At 47.2% G+C, this 23,823-nt stretch overlaps 1 protein-coding gene across 1 annotated transcript in view; it reads left to right on the plus strand.

The window, feature by feature from the left end:
* The first annotated feature begins 2,007 nt into the window (after positions 1 to 2,007).
* Positions 2,008 to 23,823, plus strand: part of BRD7 (bromodomain containing 7) — a 66,852-nt gene continuing 45,036 nt past the window's right edge. The window contains exons 1-3 of the mRNA XM_077288221.1: positions 2,008 to 2,274; positions 15,643 to 15,845; positions 16,281 to 16,410. Of these exons, the coding sequence (XP_077144336.1) occupies positions 2,067 to 2,274; positions 15,643 to 15,845; positions 16,281 to 16,410 (541 nt within the window). The 5' untranslated portion in view covers positions 2,008 to 2,066. The remainder of the gene's footprint in view (positions 2,275 to 15,642; positions 15,846 to 16,280; positions 16,411 to 23,823) is intronic.

The following is a 23,823-nucleotide window of genomic DNA, read 5'->3' on the forward strand; positions in this document are numbered from 1 at the left end:
CAACTCAGCGCTCACCCCACCTAGCTCCCATACAACTCAGCGCTCACCCCACCTAGCTCCCATACAACTCAGCGCTCACCCCACCTAGCTCCCATACAACTCAGCGCTCACCCCACCTAGCTCCCATACAACCCAGCGCTCACCCCTAGCTCCCATACAACTCAGCGCTCACCCCAACTAGCTCCCATACAACCCAGCGCTCACCCCTAGCTCCCATACAACTCAGCGCTCACCCCACCTAGCTCCCATACAACCCAGCGCTCACCCCACCTAGCTTCCATACAACTCAGCGCTCACCCCACCTAGCTCCCATACAACTCAGCGCTCACCCCACCTAGCTCTCATACAACCCAGCGCTCACCCCTAGCTCCCATACAACTCAGCGCTCACCCCAACTAGCTCCCATACAACCCGGCGCTCACCCCTAGCTCCCATACAACTCAGCGCTCACCCCACCTAGCTCCCATACAACCCAGCGCTCACCCCACCTAGCTTCCATACAACTCAGCGCTCACCCCACCTAGCTCCCATGCAACTCAGCGCTCACCCCACCTAGCTCCCATACAACTCAGCGCTCACCCCACCTAGCTCCCATACAACTCAGCGCTCACCCCACCTAGCTCCCATACAACTCAGCGCTCACCCCACCTAGCTCCCATACAACTCAGCGCTCACCCCACCTAGCTCCCATACAACCCAGCGCTCACCCCACCTAGCTCCCATACAACTCAGCGCTCACCCCACCTAGCTCCCATACAACTCAGCGCTCACCCCACCTAGCTCCCATACAACTCAGCGCTCACCCCACCTAGCTCCCATACAACCCAGCGCTCACCCCACCTAGCTCCCATACAACTCAGCGCTCACCCCACCTAGCTCCCATACAACTCAGCGCTCACCCCACCTAGCTCCCATACAACTCAGCGCTCACCCCATCTAGCTCCCATACAACCCAGCGCTCACCCCACCTAGCTCCTATACAACTCAGCGCTCACCCCACCTAGCTCCCATACAACCCAGCGCTCCCCCCACCTAGCTCCCATACAACTCAGCGCTCACCCCACCTAGCTCCCATACAACTCAGCGCTCACCCCACCTAGCTCCCATACAACCCAGCGCTCACCCCACCTAGCTCCCATACAACTCAGCGCTCACCCCACCTAGCTCCCATACAACTCAGCGCTCACCCCACCTAGCTCCCATACAACTCAGCGCTCACCCCACCTAGCTCCTATACAACTCAGCGCTCACCCCACCTAGCTCCTATACAACTCAGCGCTCACCCCACCTAGCTCCCATACAACCCAGCGCTCACCCCACCTAGCTCCTATACAACTCAGCGCTCACCCCACCTAGCTCCCATACAACCCAGCGCTCCCCCCACCTAGCTCCCATACAACTCAGCGCTCACCCCACCTAGCTCCCATACAACTCAGCGCTCACCCCACCTAGCTCCCATACAACCCAGCGCTCACCCCACCTAGCTCCCATACAACTCAGCGCTCACCCCACCTAGCTCCCATACAACTCAGCGCTCACCCCACCTAGCTCCCATACAACTCAGCGCTCACCCCACCTAGCTCCTATACAACTCAGCGCTCACCCCACCTAGCTCCTATACAACTCAGCGCTCACCCCACCTAGCTCCCATACAACCCAGCGCTCCCCCCACCTAGCTCCCACACAACTCAGCGCTCACCCCACCTAGCTCCCATACAACTCAGCGCTCACCCCACCTAGCTCCCATACAACCCAGCGCTCACCCCTAGCTCTCATACAACTCAGCGCTCACCCCTAGCTCCCATACAACTCAGCGCTCACCCCACCTAGCTCCCATACAACCCAGCGCTCACCCCACCTAGCTCCCATACAACTCAGCGCGCCGCTCACCCCACAGTAGTACTCCTTGTGGTCGGCAGGGGGAGCAATTGTATCAGTAAGCTTTGCAGTACTCCTTGTGGTCGGCAGGGAAAGCGCTCGTCACTAAACCGCAGTACTCATTGTTGTCGGCAGGGGGAGCGCTTAGCATTACACACTTATCCTGCAGCTGATTTTTTCCGGCATCAATGAACGTCTCTATGGTTTCCTCCGCCGAACCGAAACTAAATCAAGCAAAACAAAAAGAGTTGTCAGTGCGGCGACGTGACGTCATCACCGGGATACGGAGGAAGATCTTGAAGGGGGCGGCAGCGGCGGCTGGAGAAGATATGGGCAAGAAGCATAAGAAACACAAAGGCGAGAAGCACGAGGGGAAGGGGGAGAGAGCCGACAACCGTGAGTAAGGGGGGCACGTGGGCGGACTACAACTCCCAGCATCGGGGGAGTCGTTATAGGACAGGAGACGTGTCTGGTTATGTGCAGGCGGTGGTCATACACTGACAGTCATCCCAGTATATATGGCGGAGCCCTCTATTACCTGTGTGTGTACGGGGACCCCCTCTATTACCTGTGTGTATACGGGGACCCCCTCTATTATCTGTGTGTGTACGGGGACCCCCTCTATTACCTGTGTGTGTATACGGGGACCCCCTCTATTACGTGTGTGTGTACGGGGACCCCCTCTATTACCTGTGTGTGTGTGTACGGGGACCCCCTCTATTACGTGTGTGTGTGTACGGGGACCCCCTCTATTACGTGTGTGTGTGTACGGGGACCCCCTCTATTACGTGTGTGTGTGTACGGGGACCCCCTCTATTACGTGTGTGTGTACGGGGACCCCCTCTATTACCTGTGTGTGTACGGGGACCCCCTCTATTACCTGTGTGTGTGTGTGTGTACGGGGACCCCCTCTATTACCTGTGTGTGTGTGTGTGTACGGGGACCCCCTCTATTACCTGTGTGTGTACGGGGACCCCCTCTATTACCTGTGTGTGTGTGTGTACGGGGACCCCCTCTATTACCTGTGTGTGTGTGTGTGTACGGGGACCCCCTCTATTACCTGTGTGTGTGTGTGTGTGTACGGGGACCCCCTCTATTACCTGTGTGTGTGTGTGTGTACGGGGACCCCCTCTATTACCTGTGTGTGTGTGTGTACGGGGACCCCCTCTATTACCCGTGTGTGTGTGTACGGGGACCCCCTCTATTACCTGTGTGTGTGTACGGGGACCCCCTCTATTACCTGTGTGTGTGTGTGTGTGTGTGTACGGGGACCCCCTCTATTACCTGTGTGTGTGTGTGTGTGTGTGTGTGTGTGTGTACGGGGACCCCCTCTATTACCTGTGTGTGTGTGTGTGTACGGGGACCCCCTCTATTACCTGTGTGTGTACGGGGACCCCCTCTATTACCTGTGTGTGTACGGGGACCCCCTCTATTACCTGTGTGTGTACGGGGACCCCCTCTATTACCTGTGTGTGTACGGGGACCCCCTCTATTACCTGTGTGTGTACGGGGACCCCCTCTATTACCTGTGTGTGTACGGGGACCCCCTCTATTACCTGTGTGTGTACGGGGACCCCCTCTATTACCTGTGTGTGTACGGGGACCCCCTCTATTACCTGTGTGTGTACGGGGACCCCCTCTATTACCTGTGTGTGTACGGGGACCCCCTCTATTACCTGTGTGTGTATACGGGGACCCCCTCTATTACCTGTGTGTGTACGGGGACCCCCTCTATTACGTGTGTGTGTACGGGGACCCCCTCTATTACGTGTGTGTGTACGGGGACCCCCTCTATTACGTGTGTGTGTACGGGGACCCCCTCTATTACCTGTGTGTGTGTGTACGGGGACCCCCTCTATTACCTGTGTGTGTGTGTACGGGGACCCCCTCTATTACCTGTGTGTGTGTGTACGGGGACCCCCTCTATTACCTGTGTGTGTGTGTACGGGGACCCCCTCTATTACCTGTGTGTGTGTGTGTGTGTGTGTGTATGGGGACCCCCTCTATTACCTGTGTGTGTGTGTGTACGGGGACCCCCTCTATTACCTGTGTGTGTACGGGGACCCCCTCTATTACCTGTGTGTGTGTGTGTACGGGGACCCCCTCTATTACCTGTGTGTGTGTGTACGGGACCCCCTCTATTACCTGTGTGTGTGTACGGGGACCCCCTCTGTTACCTGTGTGTGTGTGTACGGGGACCCCCTCTATTACCTGTGTGTGTGTGTGTGTACGGGGACCCCCTCTATTACCTGTGTGTGTGTGTGTGTACGGGGACCCCCTCTGTTACCTGTGTGTGTGTGTACGGGGACCCCCTCTATTACCTGTGTGTGTGTGTGTACGGGGACCCCCTCTATTACCTGTGTGTGTACGGGGACCCCCTCTATTACCTGTGTGTGTACGGGGACCCCCTCTATTACCTGTGTGTGTGTGTGTGTACGGGGACCCCCTCTATTACCTGTGTGTGTGTGTGTACGGGGACCCCCTCTATTACCTGTGTGTGTGTGTACGGGGACCCCCTCTATTACCCGTGTGTGTGTGTACGGGGACCCCCTCTATTACCCGTGTGTGTGTGTACGGGGACCCCCTCTATTACCCGTGTGTGTGTGTACGGGGACCCCCTCTATTACCCGTGTGTGTGTGTGTGTACGGGGACCCCCTCTATTACCCGTGTGTGTGTGTGTGTACGGGGACCCCCTCTATTACCCGTGTGTGTGTGTGTGTGTACGGGGACCCCCTCTATTACCCGTGTGTGTGTGTGTGTACGGGGACCCCCTCTATTACCCGTGTGTGTGTGTGTGTACGGGGACCCCCTCTATTACCCGTGTGTGTGTGTGTGTACGGGGACCCCCTCTATTACCCGTGTGTGTGTGTGTGTGTACGGGGACCCCCTCTATTACCCGTGTGTGTGTGTGTGTACGGGGACCCCCTCTATTACCCGTGTGTGTGTGTGTGTACGGGGACCCCCTCTATTACCCGTGTGTGTGTGTGTGTACGGGGACCCCCTCTATTACCCGTGTGTGTGTGTGTGTACGGGGACCCCCTCTATTACCCGTGTGTGTGTGTGTGTGTGTACGGGGACCCCCTCTATTACCCGTGTGTGTGTGTGTGTACGGGGACCCCCTCTATTACCCGTGTGTGTGTGTGTGTACGGGGACCCCCTCTATTACCCGTGTGTGTGTGTGTGTACGGGGACCCCCTCTATTACCCGTGTGTGTGTGTGTGTGTGTGTACGGGGACCCCCTCTATTACCCGTGTGTGTGTGTGTACGGGGACCCCCTCTATTACCCGTGTGTGTGTGTGTACGGGGACCCCCTCTATTACCCGTGTGTGTGTGTACGGGGACCCCCTCTATTACCTGTGTGTGTACGGGGACCCCCTCTATTACCTGTGTGTGTACGGGGACCCCCTCTATTACCTGTGTGTGTGTGTGTGTGTGTGTGTGTGCACGGGGACCCCCTCTGTTACCTGTGTGTGTGTACGGGGACCCCCTCTATTACCTGTGTGTGTACGGGGACCCCCTCTATTACCTGTGTGTGTGTACGGGGACCCCCTCTATTACCTGTGTGTGTGTGTGTGTGTACGGGGACCCCCTCTATTACCTGTGTGTGTGTGTGTGTGTGTGTGTGTGTACGGGGACCCCCTCTATTACCTGTGTGTGTGTGTGTGTGTGTGTGCACGGGGACCCCCTCTATTACCTGTGTGTGTGTACGGGGACCCCCTCTATTACCTGTGTGTGTGTGTACGGGGACCCCCTCTATTACCTGTGTGTGTGTGTGTACGGGGACCCCCTCTATTACCTGTGTGTGTGTGTGTACGGGGACCCCCTCTATTACCTGTGTGTGTGTGTGTGTACGGGGACCCCCTCTATTACCTGTGTGTGTACGGGGACCCCCTCTATTACCTGTGTGTGTGTACGGGGACCCCCTCTATTACCTGTGTGTGTGTACGGGGACCCCCTCTATTACCTGTGTGTGTGTGTGTGTACGGGGACCCCCTCTATTACCTGTGTGTGTGTGTACAGGGACCCCCTCTATTACCTGTGTGTGTGTACGGGGACCCCCTCTATTACCTGTGTGTGTGTACGGGGACCCCCTCTATTACCTGTGTGTGTATACGGGGACCCCCTCCCCTCGGTGTAGTGTGGCCTCTGCTCCCTGTCGCTGTAGAGTGGCCTCTGCTCCCTGTCGCTGTAGAGTGGCCTCTGCTCCCTGTCGCTGTAGAGTGGCCTCTGCTCCCTGTCGCTGTAGAGTGGCCTCTGCTCCCTGTCGCTGTAGAGTGGTTTCTGGCCTCTCGCAGGATAACGTCTCTATCTGTAAAATGTAGTAATTTGAGGAGTACTGGTCTCGGTGGAGCCCGCGGTGGCAAAGGACCTGTGGGAACTCTGAGCTCCATCATATGCAAAGCGTTGACATGGTGTCCTTGCCGAACATTGTAGTCAACCAGGACTCAAACAAATCAACTGAATTACAACCCTTCGCTTTTTCAGGAACCCCGATTTAAATGTATGTTCTTTCTCCGAAGCCTGTTCTGTCATCAGCCTTGTTGAGAAGGACATTGAAATTCTGAAGACCTCTCTGAGATCTTTGTGTAGTCTGCATTTGGTCCTCAACAGTGCTCACTATTTCTTGCAACTCACTGTCTGCTGTTTATTTTCTGCATGTCCCGTGTGTTTGTGGAGAGTTTCTACTGAGAGGCTGCAGGACGTAACAGCAGAGGAAACCTCTTGTTTAGGCTCTTGCCCAGAACCATTGGCTGGATTGGCTTCTCCATATGCGCTAGGCTGTGTGAACACGGTGCGTTTTTGGTGCATTTTTTTTCAGCTCTTCTCCACCCGGAAATGGGCTAAAAACACTAGGGAATCCTTATGCCAGCTAATTCAATGACAATCCTGAAGTGCTGTGCACATGAGCAGTGATTTTTCCTTTGAGTATTTGCAGTGCTTTTTTCTGCAACATGTCAATTCTTTGTGCACATTTTTAGCATTTTTCACCCATTGACTTCAATTGAGTCAGTCAAGTCCGCAGCAAAAACACAGGTATAAAAATGTTAACGAATTTGCAGAGTTTTTACGGACTTCTTATGGTGTTTCCCAAGCTGTCAGCTGTGTGACAGCATGGGAAACACTGGCTCGGCGGTAACATTACCACCGTCCTATCAATGCGGGGTCACGTTGTCAGATATTAGCGTGTCGCCACAAAGATACTGTTACTCATTGGTAAAAAGCTTCCCGCAGGTCAGCAGGCTTCAGCTGATGAGACTACACCCATCAGGCTACGTCTGCTGTCAATGATGACAGTAATAGCAGGTGGCCCTAATAATAACCATATACTCTCCTGTCCCATGGCGATCTCCCGTGTAGAACAGACACATCGGGAGATGTGACTGCTCTAACCGGCAGCCAACGATACACTTACAGGAGCGTCATCGCTCCTGCAGTATATAGCGCTGAGCTGCCGTGAGAGAGGTCATACGCATTCACCAGCTGATGAGCTCCAGTGATCTCACCGCTGCTTCAGAACTTTCTGACGCATCAGTGGTGACGTAAGTGAGGTCACCGAGGCTCATCAGCATGTGCCGACGAAAGCCATCCTGATTGGCCACATTTGGTCATGTGACCAAGTTCACTGGGTTATTTGAATGTCTTGTAAGGGCCTGAGGTATACTCCCTTGAGAAAGCGGCCCCAAGTAGCCGCGAAACGTGCGTCGGGACCCTCCATCCGACCCCCCACCTTGTTCCCACTCATCTGTTGGTAAGCATTGCACCTTTTGCTAGTTACTTCCGCACTTTATATGAACGATAGACAGGTGTTACTTTATCCTTAAGTCACTTTATGGATGCATGCTGACCTCCAGGTGTCCACTTTTGGATGCACTGCTCCCTCAGGGTTATAGTCTTTGGACCTTTATGTTATTTTTTCAGGGACTCATGTGCAATGTGAGATGGTGATAGGTGGGGGTGGGGTATATAGCAATCTGCATTGTTTATGGCTCTTTATGTACTGTTGAGATGTTTTATCTTTTCTACGAATTAATACAGTTATATGACTATTTTTACCCGATGTAATCAGTTTGCTCCTTTTTCTCCTATTTTTGTCTGTTGTTTATTGGAGCTGAGGTTGTTTGAACAGGGGTTGCGGACAATTTGTGTCGCTACCCCTGTTTCTCAAATATGTATATGGGATTTCTGTTGCTACATACTGTTCGGGTGCGGACACCGAACACGGGCTTAACAAGGAAGTCCGTGTTACTGGTCGGGTTCGGCCCCCCGAACACCGGATGTTTGTTGTTCTGTCATGTGCATGACATCGTGGCAAACACTGCTTCTCATCGGTGGTAAAATCATTACCACTGGTCAGAGAGCTGCGGTTCCCACGCTGTCAAATGACTTTTTACCTCCGCAGCTGTGATCGGAGGTAAAAAGTTTACCTCCAGTCACTGGTGTCGGCTGATGGGACTACTGCTTCCATCAGCCTGCTGCCGCTAATAACAGCTAGAGCATGCGGTGGCTGATGGAGTATTCATCAGTCGACGCCTACGCTGTAAATAAATCAATTAAAAAAAAAATAAAACAGCGTGGGTTCCCCTGTACTTATAACCAGCCAGACAAAACTCACAGCCGGGGACTACAACCCTCAGCTGTCGGCATTATCAAGGCTGGTTATCAAGAGTAGAGGGGTCCCTGATTTAAAAAATGGCGTGTTGTTCCCCCTACTTTTGACAACCAGCCAAGCTAAAGCAGATAGCTTGAGGCTGGTATTCTCAAGCTGGTAAGGGGCCATGGATATTGGCACCCCCCATCCTAAAAAAAGCAACCCACAGCTGCCCAGTAAAGGTGTATTTATTAGATGTGCCAATTCTGGTGCTTTGCCTTGCTCTTCCCACTTGCCCTGTAGCAGTGGCAAGTGGGGTTCATATTTGTTAGAGGTTATGTCACCTTTGTATTGTCTGGTGACATCAAGGCCACGGATTAGTAATGGAGAGGCGTTTATAAGACACCTATCCATTACTAATCCTATAGTTGTATTGTAAATAAAGACACAACCAGAATAAAGTCTTTTGTGACACAAAACACACTTTTTAACTTTTTTTTATATTTCTAAATAATAAACACAGTTATACTCACCTAACGCCTAATTCCACTGGATCACTCCTCTCCTGTAATAAATAGAAAATAAAAAAATAACAATATCCCTCACCTCTGTCGTTCTGTCCTATGCCTTAATCCATGGCTGGAGGATAAACAGTTTTCAATATGGACGGTGCCAAGATGTGACCGTCCAGGCTGAGAACCACTGGGGAATGAGCTGCTGTGAGCACAGCATCAGTGACTAGCGGTCACGTCATATACAGTACAGATCAAAAGTTTGGACACACCTTCTCATTTAAAGATTTTTCTGTATTTTCATGACTACAGTTGTGGCCAAAAGTATTGACACCCCTGCAATCCTGTCAGATAATACTCAGTTTTTTCCTGAAAATAATTGCAAACACAAATTCTTTGTTATTATTATCTTCATTTAATTTGTCTTAAATGAAAAGACACAAAAAATAATTGTCATAAAGCCAAATTGGATATAATTCCACACCAAACATAAAAAGGGGGTGGACAAAAGTATTGGCACTGTTCGAAAAATCATGTGATGCTTCTCTAATTTGTGTAATTAACAGCACCTGTAACTTACCTGTGGCACCTAACAGGTGTTGGCAATAACTAAATCACACTTGCAGCCAGTTGACATGGATTAAAGTTGACTCAACCTCTGTCCTGTGTCCTTGTGTGTACCACATTGAGCATGGAGAAAAGAAAGAAGACCAAAGAACTGTCTGAGGACTTGAGAAACCAAATTGTGAAGAAGCATGAGCAATCTCAAGGCTACGAGTCCATCTCCAAAGACCTGAATGTTCCTGTGTCTACCGTGCGCAGTGTCATGAAGAAGTTTAAAGCCCATGGCACTGTGGCTAACCTCACTAGATGTGGACGGAAAAGAAAAATTGACAAGAGATTTCAACGCAAGATTGTGCGGATGTTGGATAAAGAACCTCGATTAATATCCAAACAAGTTCAAGCTTCCCTGCAGTCCGAGTGTACAACAGTGTCAACCCGTACTATCCGTCGGCGTCTGAATGAAAAGGTACTGTATGGTAGGAGACCCAGGAAGACCCCACTTCTTACCCCGAGACATAAAAAAGCCAGGCTGGAGTTTGCCAAAACTTACCTGAAAAAGCCTAAAACATTTTGGAAGAATGTTCTCTGGTCAGATGAGACAAAAGTAGAGCTTTTTGGGCAAAGGCATCAACATAGCGTTTACAGGAGAAAAAAAAAGAGGCATTCAAAGAAAAGAACACAGTCCCTACAGTCAAACATGGCGGAGGTTCCCTGATGTTTTGGGGTTGCTTTGCTGCCTCTGGCACTGGACTGCTTGACCGTGTGCATGGCATTATGAAGTCTGAAGACTACCAACAAATTTTGCAGCATAATGTAGGGCCCAGTGTGAGAAAGCTGGGTCTCCCTCAGAGGTCATGGGTCTTCCAACAGGACAATGACCCAAAACACACTTCAAAAAGCACTAGAAAATGGTTTCAGAGAAAGCATTGGAGACTTCTAAGGTGGCCAGCAATGAGTCCAGACCTGAATCCCATAGAACACCTGTGGAGAGATCTAAAAATGGCAGTTTGGAGAAGGCACCCTTCAAATATCAGGGACCTGGAGCAGTTTGCCAAAGAAGAGTGGTCTAAAATTCCAGCAGAGCATTGTAAGAAACTCATTGATGGTTACCGGAAGTGGTTATTTTGGCTAAAGGTTGTGCAACCAAGTATTAGGCTGAGGGTGCCAATACTTTTGTCTGGCCCATTTTTTGAGTTGTGTGAAATGATCAATGTTTTGCTTCATTCTCTTTTGTGTTTTTTCATTTAAGACAAATTAAATGAAGATAATAATATCAAAAAATTTGTGTTTGCAATCCTTTTCAGGAAGAAACTGAGTATTATCTGACAGAATGGCAGTGGTGTAAATACTTTTGGCCACAACTGTATGAAAATTGTACATTCACACTGAGGCATCAAAACTATGAATTAACACATTTGGAATTATATACTTAATTTCAGTTGTTTCACACTTTTTTGTTATCTTATATTCTAGGTTCTTCAAAGTAGCCACCTTTTGCTTTGATGACTGCTTTGCACACTCTTGGCATTCTCTTCATGAGCTTCAAGAGGTAGTCACCGGGAATGGTTTCACTTCACAGGTGTGACCTGTCAGGTTTAATAAGTGGGATTTCTTGTCTTATAAATGGGGTTGGGACCATCAGTTGTGTTGTGCATAAGTCTGGTGGATACACAGCTGATAGTCCTACTGAATAGACTGTTAGCTGCTTTTTTCTTGCCATAATAGAAATTCTAAGTAAGGAAAAACGAGTGGCCATCATTACTTTAAGAAATTAAGGTCAGTCAGTCCGAAAAATTGGGGAAACATTGAAAGTGTCCCCAAGTGCAGCTGCAAAAACCATCAAGCGCTACAAAGAAACTGGCTCACATGAGGACCGCCCCAGGAAAGGAGGACCAAGAGTCACCTCTGCTTCTGAGGATAATTTTATCCGAGTCACCAGCCTCAGAAATCGCAGGTTAACAGCAGCTCAGATTAGAGACCAGGTCAATGCCACACAGAGTTCTAGCAGCAGACACATCTCTACAACTGTTAAGAGGAGACTTTGTGCAGCAGGCCTTCATGGTAAAATAGCTGCTAGGAAACCTCTGCTAAGGACAGGCAACAAGCAGAAGAGACTTGTTTGGGCTAAAGAACACAAGGAATGGACATTAGACCACTGGAAATCTGTGCTTTGGTCTGATGAGTCCAAATTTGAGATCTTTGGTTCCAACCACCGTGTCTTTGTGCGACGCAGTAAGAACGGATGGACTCTACATGCCTGGTTCCCACCGTGAAGCATGGAGGAGGAGGTGTGATGGTGTGGGGGTGCTTTGGTGACACTGTTGGGGATTTATTCAAAATTGAAGGCATACTGAACCAGCATGGCTACCACAGCATCTTGCAGCGGCATGCTATTCCATCTGGTTTGCGTTTAGTTGGACCATCATTTATTTTTCAACAGGACAATGACCCCAAACACACCTCCAGGCTGTGTAAGGGCTATTTGACCAAGAAGGAGAGTGATGGGGTGCTACTCTAGATGACCTGGCCTCCACAGACACCAGACCTGAACCCAATCGAGATGGTTTGGGGTGAGCTGGACCGCAGAGTGAAGGCAAAAGGGCCAACAAGTGCTAAGCATCTCTGGGAACTCCTTCAAGATTGTTGGAAGACCATTCCCGGTGACTACCTCTTGAAGCTCATCAAGAGAATGTCAAGAGTGTGCAAAGCAGTCATCGAAGCAAAAGGTGGCTACTTTGAAGAACCTAGAATATAAGACGTAATTTCAGTAGTTTCACACTTTTTTGTTAAGTATATAATTCCACATGTGTTAATTCATAGTTTTGATGCCTTCAGTGTGAATGTACAATTTTCATAGTTATGAAAATACAGAAAAAATCTTTAAATGAGAAGGTGTGTCCAAACTTTTGGTCTGTACTGTAGGTTACTGTTGGTTACTGTTGGTCACTGAGGCTGCGTTCCCAGCCAGGCAAATGAACTGTGGCGACCTCAGTGAGATCAGCACTAGCACAGTGAGAAAAAGTCTTACGGTGCAGAGATGAGTTCACCACAGTGAAATTCTCCTGGTGAACTTGCCTCTGCACCTTTTAGACTTTTTCTCATGGTGTAGATGTTACCACAGTTCATTGGCCTGGCTGGGACGCAGCTTCAATGACAGGCAGTAACTTCAATTATGTCACTGCTGGCCACTGATGCTGCGCTCACAGCAGTTCATTCACCAATCGTTTTTATCATGGACGGTCACATCTTGGCACTGTCCAGGTTGAAAACTGTTTATCCCCCAGACTTGGATTACACCGTGGAACAGAACGACCAACAGGTGAAGTGGGTTTTTTAAAATTTTGTTTTATAACAGGAGACGAGGAATTTGTGTTTATTTACCATATAACTATAGGATTAGTAATGGATAGGTGTCTTATAGATGCCTCTGCATTACTAAACCGTGGGATTGATGTCACTGGACAATACAAAGGTGACATCAACCCCACAGATATGAACCTTACTTTCCACCGCTGCAGAGCAAGTGGGAATCGCTTAGTAAAGCGCCATAATAAAAGCAGCCAACAGCCACCCAGAAAAGGTGCATTTTTTTTTAGGCTGAGGGGGTCAATATCCATGGCCCCTTACCAGCCTGAGAATACCAGCCCCCAGCAGTCTTATTTAGCTTGGCTGGTTGCCAAAAGTGTGTAGGGGGGGGAATACCACGTCGTTGTTTAAAATTATTTATTTAAATAATTAAAAAAACAGCGTGAGGACCCCTCTATTCTTGATAACTAGCCTTGCCGACAGCTGAGGGTTGCAGCCCCCAGCTGTGAGTTTTGCCTGGCTGGTTATCAAAATTACAGGGGACCCCACGCCGGGGTTTTTTTTTTTTTATTTATTTACATCGCTGTTATTAGCGGCATCAGATATAGGCTGATGTGAGTAATAGTCCCATCAGCCGATACCAGTGACCAGAGGTAAACTTTATACCTTTGTCAGAGTGGGAATTGCGGAAGTCTGCCCGGCGGTAATGATTTTCCCACTAATCCGAAGCAGTGTTTGCTGCCCAGTCATGCACATAAAGTATTAATTATGGCCATCTGTCACCCACCACTATAATGGCTTCTGTTTTTTTTTGTTTGTTTTTTTTAAAGTAATAAAGAGAGATTGAAAATCTCATGATGTATCTGTCCAATCGGTGCAGTGACAGTTTCTGGACGTTTGCATCAATAATTCATGGGCATCTGTTAATAATAATAAAAATAAAAAAAATTAAAATAACTTTTTTTTTTCCTTATATTTCTGAGGTACAATGACCACTGTGTTACTTAACCCCTTACTGACCTCGGACGGGATAGTACGTCCGAGGTCAGCTCCCCTGCTTTGATGCAGGGCTCCGCGGTGAGCCCGCATCAAAGCCGGGACATGTCAGCTGTTTTGAACAGCTGACATGTGCCCGCAATAGCGGCGGGTGAAAAAGCGATTCACCCGCCGCTATTAACTAGTTAAATGCCGCTGTCAAACGCAGACAGCGGCATTTAACTACCGCATCCGGCCGGGCGGATATGAGCGCATCGCCGACCCCCGTCACATGATCGGAGGTCGGCGATGCTTCTCCATTGTAACCATAGAGGTCCTTGAGACCTCTATGGTTACTGATCCCGGATAGCTGTGAGCGCCACCCTGTGGTCGGCGCTCACAGCACACCTGATTTTCTACTACATAGCAGCGAACAGCAGATCGCTGCTATGTAGCAGAGGCGATTGTGCTGTGCCTGCTTTTAGCCTCCCATGGAGGCTATTGAAGCATGGCAAAAGTTAAAAAAAAAAAAAAGTTAAAAAAAATGTGAAAAAAATAAAGTTTAAATCAACCCCCCCCCCCCTTTCGCCCCAATCAAAATAAATCAATAAAAAAAAATCAACCTACACTTATTTGGTATCGCCATGTTCAGAATCACCCGATCTATCAATAAAAAAAAGCATTAACCTGATCGCTAAACGGCGTAACGAGAAAAAAAATCGAAACGCCAGAATTACGTTTTTTTGATCGCCGTGACATTGCATTAAAATGCAATAACGGGCGATCAAAAGAACGTATCTGCACCGATTTGAAATCATTAAAAACGTCAGCTCGGCACGCAAAAAATAAGCCCTCAACCGACCCCAGATCATGAAAAATGGAGACGCTACGAGTATCGGAATATGGCGCAATTTTTTTTTTATTTCTTTTTTTTTAGCAAAGTTTGGAATTTGTTTTTCACCACTTAGATAAAAAATAACCTAGTCATGTTAGGTGTCTATGAACTCGTAGTGACCTGGAGAATCATAATGGCAGGTCAGTTTTAGCATTTAGTGAACCTAGCAAAAAAGCCAAGCAAAAAACAAGCGTGGGATTGCACTTTTTTTGCAATTTCACCGCACTTGGAATTTTTTCCCCGTATTCTAGTACACGACATGGTAAAACCAATGATGTCGTTCAAAAGTACAACTCGTCCCACAGAAAATAAGCCCTCCCATGGCCAAATTGACGGAAAAATAAAATTAAGTTATGGCTCTGGGAAGGAGGGGAGTGAAAAACGAACACGGAAAAACGAAAAATCCCAAGGTCATGAAGGGGTTAATGTAAAAAATGGAAAGTTTGTGGTCTGAATCCAGGCAGCCAGGTGATGGTTTTCTTTCTCCTGAAGAAGAAATAGGCTACACTTTGAAATGTGTAGAAATATAAAAAAAAAAATTATTTTTTTTTTTTTTACATTATCTCCAGCATTTTACTTCATCACCTGGCAGTTCGGATACAGATCACAAACTTTACTTTTCTTTTTACATATTTCTCTGGTCTGTGCGTCCGTTATTGCCGTCAGTGTTTTTCACAGATGGATGAATAAATCCCAATTTTTGCATAAACCCAAAATGTGTAAAGACCGACATACTGCCCCATAGACTATAATGAATGTGTTATATGTGTGAAAAAACGGATTGAGCGCGAACTTGCAACATGGCCGCTGAATGAGGCCTTATAATGGAGCTCGATCCAGTGAGCAGAGCCATTTGGGTCTAACCGTGGAGATTTCTTACTGTTGGTTATAATTTCCATTCTCCTTTTGGCGTCCTTTTCAGAATACGTGGAAAAACCATTAAAACTGGTCTTGAAAGTCGGCACTGGAGAAGTGAAGGAGCTTTCCACCGCCCGAGCTGCCGCCCTTCCACAAGGCTTCCATGAAGACAAGTCAGACCATGAAAAGCATAAGGATAAGAAGAAGAAGAAAAAAAAGAAAAACGAGAAAGTAGCAGCTCTTGGAGAGGAGAAGAAGAAGAAAAAGGTGAATTACGTTACATTAGAGCATTGTAAAACCTAGTAAGACCTTCCAATATTACGTAGTAAATCTTGTCCTGTGGAATATTGGAGAATGGGTGAAGAACTTTGGCCGTCATGTTGTGAAGACTTATCGGTAGTCATGAGCGAACATTCTTGGATAAAGCGTTATCTGAGCATGCTTTTGTGCTAATCGACTGTCTTCGGCAAGCTTGAAAAGTATGTTCGAGTCGACCATAATTATTCGAGCACACCGAAGTCATTGGGTTAGCACCAGAGCATGCTCAGATAACACCTTATCCCGGCACGGTCGCTCATCACTACTTATCAGATGTGTTGATCTGCAATTACAATTAACTTTCACTAACTAACTGCACTAGTTAGGATATTTACCATTCTTACTGCCAAACATGGGATCTTTTCGGGTTTTTCATATTTTCAGGATGATAAAAAGAAAAAGGATAAAACCTCCCATGAAAGTGACAAGAATAAGGATCGCACCCTTCATTCACCACTCGGAGCTGATATACCAGCCATAGCTGTTCCAGAGTCCTCCTTGGCAAAACCAGAAGGTAAGAAAACATTTTAAGGCTTCACCGAAGGGTCTGTGTTGTCGTAAGGGCTGATTGTTACTGTGGATTGTTATTGGGGTATCCCACAATGCTGTCCTCCCACAAACACCATGGCCAACAACTGTGAAGTCTACCAGCGTTTCCCCAATAAAAGCAGCTCTTCTATCTAATGCCATGTAATCTTTTTTTTTTTTCTGCTTAAAAGGGTGGACCGAAACAAATATTGATTTTCATCCTAAATGTCTCTCTATTTTATTAGTAGTTTTTGTAATATGGCTTAATCTAAAAGTCCCTACCCTTCTCCCTCTAATCTAAATGCTTTATTTTATTTTATTTTTTTACCGATTTCTGTTTTGATGACTTTTCATATGAAAATCCCCAGTACATGCTGGGATACCAGGGGGCGGGGTCTGCTGTCACTGCCACAGTCTCTGCCCCCATTCTAAAGCAATGCGTCATCAGTGATGTCAGATGCTAGGCTAGTCCCTGCTCTACTGAGCATGTATTGCTTGCTCAGTACAAGCTTCCTTCTTATTGTGCAATATTCTTCTCCGTGCACAGTGACAGTGCTCTCCCTCGCCGAGTCAGCAGCAGAGTCCACTGTCAGTGCGCATTGTAAGGAGATGGTTTCTGCTCTGCAGTATATCTTCTTGCAGTGCCCCAGGACAGTGCGTTTTGGTGCCGATTGTAATTAGGTAAAAAAAAAAAATAAAGCAGTTGGGTTAGAGATGGAAATGTGGGGACTTTTTAATCAACCTATATTAGAAAAACTATTCTTGTTAAAATAAATGGTAATTTTAGTATGAAACACTTTAAATCCATAGCCATCCACGCGGTATAAGAACCAGAATGGTAAAGTTTCTATCCCTTTAGTGACTTATGGGCTATCCACCTCTCGGATCATAGCGGCATATTCCACAGATGTCTTTAACCCCTTAGTGACAGAGCCAATTTGGTACTTAATGACCAAGCCAATTTTTACAATTCTGACCACTGTCACTTTGAGGTTATAACTCTGGAACGCTTTAACAGATCCCGGTGATTCTGAGAGTGTTTTTTTCGTGACATATTGTACTTCATGTTAGTGGTAACATTTCTTCGATATTACTTGCGATTATTTATGAAAAAAACGGAAATACGGCGAAAATTTTTTAAATTTTGCAATTTTCAATCTTTGTGTTTTTATGCCCTTAACCCCTTTACCCCCAAGGGTGGTTTGCACGTTAATGACCGGGCCAATTTTTCAACTCTGACCACTGTCCCTTTATGAGGTTATAACTCTGGAACGTTTCAACGGATCCCGGTGATTCTGAATGTTTTCTCGTGACATATTGTACTTCATTATAGTGGTAACATTTCTTTGATATTACCTGCGTTTATTTGTGAAAAAAAAACGGAAATTTGGCGAAAATTTTGCAATTTTCCAACTTTTTTATACAATTTTTATAGAATTAAATCACAGAGATATGTGGAGCGCCCCCACAGTCGCAGGGCCGAGAGGTACCCGGTACCGGGCCTCTCTGTCTCGGTTCTGGGATTGTCACGGTGGCTAGACCCGGTCCGTGACCCTGCTGAGGGGCGTCCAGTGAAAGTTGAGAGTGGTAATGTGTGGTGCAGGGTGCGATGAATAACGAGAACACAGGGTTGCAGTCTCTTTGCCTCTTTACTGAAGGCTTCAGGATCCTCAATCCCGAGCACTGTTAACAGGGCTGGCTGAGACCGGCCGGTCCGATGGCACCTCCAGAGTTCCCTTTGCAGGTGGAAATCTGTGCCTACCTTCTAGCGCCTGTGTGTTGTAGTCCTTCCCTGCTGAGCACCACGGGATAGTCCTCACAACTGTTGTGTCTGTTTCTGAAGTTCCCTCACAACTGATTCTGATGTTCTTCTCCGTCCCCCAGATGATATGGCTAGGACGCACCCGTATGACGGGTAGGCCTGGAGTTCTTCCGGGACCCTAGAGTCGCCCCTCTCCCACAATTGCCACCTATGTCTGCTTAGGTGATTTGAGTGAGACAGCCCGCCCATAACTGACTGTCCTGCCGTAGGTTTGAAGTAAGGCCTGGAGCCAGTACTTCCTCGGATTTTCCGGCTACGCGCCTCAGTAGGATGTTGCCTCGATCTTACAGCACGACTCCTACTGGTGTTTCTCCTTGTTGCGTTGATCTCGTTTCTCACTCAGCACAATAAACCTCGCTTCTTGTCCTTTCTTGGGGTACCGCCGCAATGAAGTGCAGGCGTGGTCCCGTAACGTTCTTTCTGTTCGCTAGGCCTCTGTCAGGATCCCACCCCTGACAGGGACCCCCTGAGTCTTCCCCTGCAACACCCTCTGCCACAGGATGTTGCCTGGTTCCAACCCAGTCAGCTTCTGACTAACTTCCTATCTAACCCCCAGTTTTACCAGATTGTGAGGACTGGCCTAATACATAGCACCCTTAGCTCCCCCTGGAGGCCAGACTGTGAAGTGTATTGGTGTCTGTGATACCTGGTCAGGTGAACTCCTTCAGTGCCATCAGACGTACCAACACTCCCCTTAGCGGCGGAGCATCAGTACTGCAACGACCAGGACTCTGGGGCGCTGCATATGTCACACAAAATACTTAATAAGTAACATTTCCCACATGTCTACTTTACATCAGCACAATTTTGGAACCAAAATTTTTTTTTGTTAGGGAGTTATAAGGGTTAAAAGTTGACCAGCAATTTCTCATTTTTACAACACCATTTTTTTTTAGGGACCACATCTCATTTGAAGTCATTTTGAGGGGTCTATATGATGGAAAATACCCAAGTGTGACACCATTCTAAAAACTGCACCCCTCAAGGTGCTCAAAACCACATTCAAGAAGTTTATTAACCCTTCAGGTGTTTCACAGGAATTTTTGGAATGTTTAAATAAAAATGAACATTTAACTTTTTTACACAAAAAATTTACTTCAGCTCCAATTTGTTCTATTTTACCAAGGGTAACAGGAGAAAATGGACACCAAAAGTTGTTGTACAATTTGTCCTGAGTACGCCGGTACCCCATATGTGGGGGTAAACCACTGTTTGGGCGCATGGCAGAGCTCGGAAGCGAAGGCGTGCCATTTGACTTTTCAATGCAAAATTGACTGGAATTCAGATGGGACGCCATGTTGCGTTTGGAGAGCCCCTGATGTGCCTAAACATTGAAACCCCCCACAAGTGACACCATGTTGGAAAGTAGACCCCCTAAGGAACTCATCTAGATGTGTTGTGAGAGCTTTGAACCCCCAAGTGTTTCACTATAGTTTATAACGCAGAGCCGTGAAAATAAAAATTCTTTTTTTCCCCCCACAAAAATTATTTTTTAGCCCCCCCCAGTTTTGTATTTTCCCAAGGGTAAAAGGAGAAATTGGACCCCAAAAGTTGTTGTCCAATTTGTCCTGAGTACGCTGATACCCCATATGTGGGGAGGAACCACCGTTTGGGCGCATGGGAGAGCTCGGAAGGGAAGGAGCGCCATTTGGAATGCAGACTTAGATGGAATGGTCTGCAGGCGTCACGTTGCATTTGCAGAGCCCCTAATGTACCTAAACCGTAGAAACCCCCCACAAGTGACCCCATATTGGAAACTAGACCCCCCAAGGAACTTATCTAGATGTGTTGTGAGAACTTTGAACCCCCAAATGTTTCACTATAGTTTATAACGCAGAGCCGTGAAAATAAAAAATATTTTTTTTTACACAAAAATTATTTTTTAGCCCCCAGTTTTGTATTTTCCCAAGGGTAACAGGAGAAATTGGACCCCAAAAGTTGTTGTACAATGTGTCCTGAGTACGCTGATACCCCATATGTTGGGGTAAACCCCTGTTTGTGCGCACGGGAGAGCTCGGAAGGGAAGGAGCACTGTTTTACTTTTTCAACGCAGAATTGGCTGGAATTGAGATCGGACCCAATGTCGCATTTGGAGAGCCCCTGATGTGCCTAAACAGTGGAAACCCCCCAATTATAACTGAAACCCTAATCCAAACACACCCCTAATCTCAACTGTAACCCTAACCACACCCCTAACCCTGACACACCCCTAACCCTATTCCCAACCGTAAATGTAATCGAAGCCCCAACCCTAGCCCCAACCCTAATGGGAAAATGGAAATAAATACATTTTTTTAAAATTTTTCGTAACTAAGGGGATGATGAAGGGGGGGTTTGATTTACTATTTACAGCGGGTTTTCTAGCGGATTTTTATGATTGGCAGCCGTCACACACTTTTGCGTTACCACATTTTGAGTGCTATAATATTTCCATATTTTGGTCCACAGTCATGTGAGGTCTTGTTTTTTGCGGGACGAGTTGACGTTTTTATTGGTAACATTTTCGGACATGTGACAGTTTTTGATCACTTTTTATTCCGATTTTTGTGAGGCAGAATGACCAAAAACCAGCTACTTATGAATTTCTTTGGGGGGGGGGCGTTTATACCGTTCCGCGTTTGGTAAAATGGATAAAGCAGTTTTATTCTTCGGGTCAGTACGATTGCAGCGATACCTCATTTACATCATTTTTTTATGTTTTGGCGCTTTTATACGATAAAAACTATTTTATAGAAAAAATAATTATTTTTGCATCGCTTTATTCTGAGGACTAACTTTTTTATTTTTTCGCTGATGATGCCGTATAGTGGCTCGTTTTTTGTGGGACAAGATGACGTTTTCAGCAGTACCATGATCATTTATTTCCGTCTTTTTGATCGCATGTTATTCCACTTTTTGTTCGGCAGTATGATAAAGCGTTGTTTTTTGCCTGTTTTTTTTACGGTGTTCACTGAAGGGGTTAACTAGTGGGACAGTTTTATAGGTCGGGTCGTTACGGACGCGGCAATACTAAATATGTGTGCTTTTATTGTTTGTTTTTTTTATTTAGCTAAAGGAATGCATTTATTGGAACAATATTTTTTTTATTTTTTACACATGTAATTTTTTTTTTTACATTTTTACTTTGCCCCAGGGGGATATCACAGTAAAGTGACAGATCGCCAATCTGACACTTTGCTGTGCACTGATCTGACGTCAGGGCCGGACTGGGACCAAAAAGCAGCCCTGGCACAAATAAAAACTCACCAGCCCACATACGAGTGTCGTAGAATCAAATCGTAAAGCACTGACAGGATGTGCCGACTTTTTTGCTTTATTTGTTAAACCAATCAAATGTGTTATACCACTTTACATATGTAACCTGCAGTGGCCATAGGGGGAATAGACATGAATTCAACACAGATAGCCTGCAGACTATTATCACACTGCAGAATATGCTAAAAAATACAGCACTGATCACACACATAACACACACTACAATTACCTCACACACATGTAACACATATACACTACAGATACCTCACACACAAGTAACACACTACAGATACCTCCCACACGTGTAACACACACTACAGATACCTCACACACGTAACACATACACACTAGATACCGCACACACATGTAACACACACTACAGTTACCTCACACACATGTAACACACTACAGATATCTCACACACATGTAACACACTACAGATACCTCACACACATGTAACACACTACAGATACCTCACACACATGTAACACACTACAGATACCTCACACACATGTAACACACACTACAGATACCTCACACACATGTAACACACACTACAGATACCTCACACACATGTAACACACACTACAGATACCTCACACACATGTAACACACACTACAGATACCTCACACACATGTAACACATATACACTACAGATACCTCACACACATGTAACACACACTACAGATACCTCACACACATGTAACACACACTACAGATACCTCACACACATGTAACACACACTACAGATACCTCACACACATGTAACACACACTACAGATACCTCACACACATGTAACACACTACAGATACCTCACACACATGTAACACACACTACAGATACCTCACACACATGTAACACACACTACAGATACCTCACACACATGTAACACACACTACAGATACCGCACACACATGTAACACACACTACAGATACCGCACACATGTAACACACGCTACAGATACCTCACACACATGTAACACACTACAGATACCTCACACACATGTAACACACACTACAGATACCTCACACACATGTAACACACTACAGATACCTCACACACATGTAACACACTACAGATACCTCACACACATGTAACACACTACAGATACCTCACACACATGTAACACACACTACAGATACCTCACACACATGTAACACACACTACAGATACCGCACACACAAGTAACACACACTACAGATACCGCACACGTAACACACGCTACAGATACCTCACACACAAGTAACACACACTACAGATACCGCACACGTAACACACGCTACAGATACCTCACACACAAGTAACACACACTACAGATACCGCACACACGTAACACACACTAGATACCGCACACACATGTAACACACACTACAATTACCTCACACACACATACACTAGATACCTCACACACATGTAACACATACACACTACAGATACCTCAGACACATGTAACACATACACACTACAGATACCTCAGACACATGTAACACACACACACTACAGTTACCCCACACATGTAACGCACACACACTACAGATAACACACACACTCTGTGCTGCAGCAGTGGCTGATATACATGTGCAGCTCCTTCTGCTCACAGCAAGCACTTTCCCAGCACCTCCCCCGCTCTCTCCTTCTCTGTCGGGGCTGTGGACCAGAGCAGGAGAAGATGTTATGGTGGGGAATTGAGCGGCTTCTCTATCTGTCCCTGGGAGCACACACAGAGAGATATTCCTGACCTTGCAGCTTGATTGCAGGCTCTCTCTCTCCCTCAGAGGCGCCCAGTGCAGGGGGACAGGAGCACTGGCCAATCAGCTCTTCTATCAATCTGATGCTCATTTGCCAGTGTTCTTCTCCAGCAGGCACGCCCCTTTTTTGAATGGCTGAACCCGGCGCAGCAAAGAAAAAAAATAAATCAGTGCATAGAAAAATGATTGCACCCCCTCATGCCCTGTCACCTCACTAGACAGGGAGAAGTGTGCAGTCTGATGTCCTGATCACAGGCTGCAGCGGGAGGCATGGCCGGAGCAGCACAGCACAGCGTGGCCCCTCATCCTGTTTGTATGTTACCTCCCTGCAGCGCTAGTGATCAGGACGTCAGACCGCCCACTTCCTCCTAATACGGCGCGATCAGTGTGCAAGGGAAGCAAATGCCGCCCGGCGTGCTGGCTGCTGAAGGGAACTCTGGAACGCCCACTGACAACGCGGAGGGGGCGATAGGTCTAGCGGCCCATTACAAGGACAGGCCCTTCTGGCATTTGCCAGAAATGCCCTATGGCCAGTCCGGCCCTGTCTGACGTGCACTGCTGGAGGCTTCCC

This window comes from Ranitomeya variabilis, chromosome 2 (assembly GCF_051348905.1).
Source record: "Ranitomeya variabilis isolate aRanVar5 chromosome 2, aRanVar5.hap1, whole genome shotgun sequence".
NCBI classification, from domain to species: Eukaryota; Metazoa; Chordata; class Amphibia; order Anura; family Dendrobatidae; genus Ranitomeya; species Ranitomeya variabilis.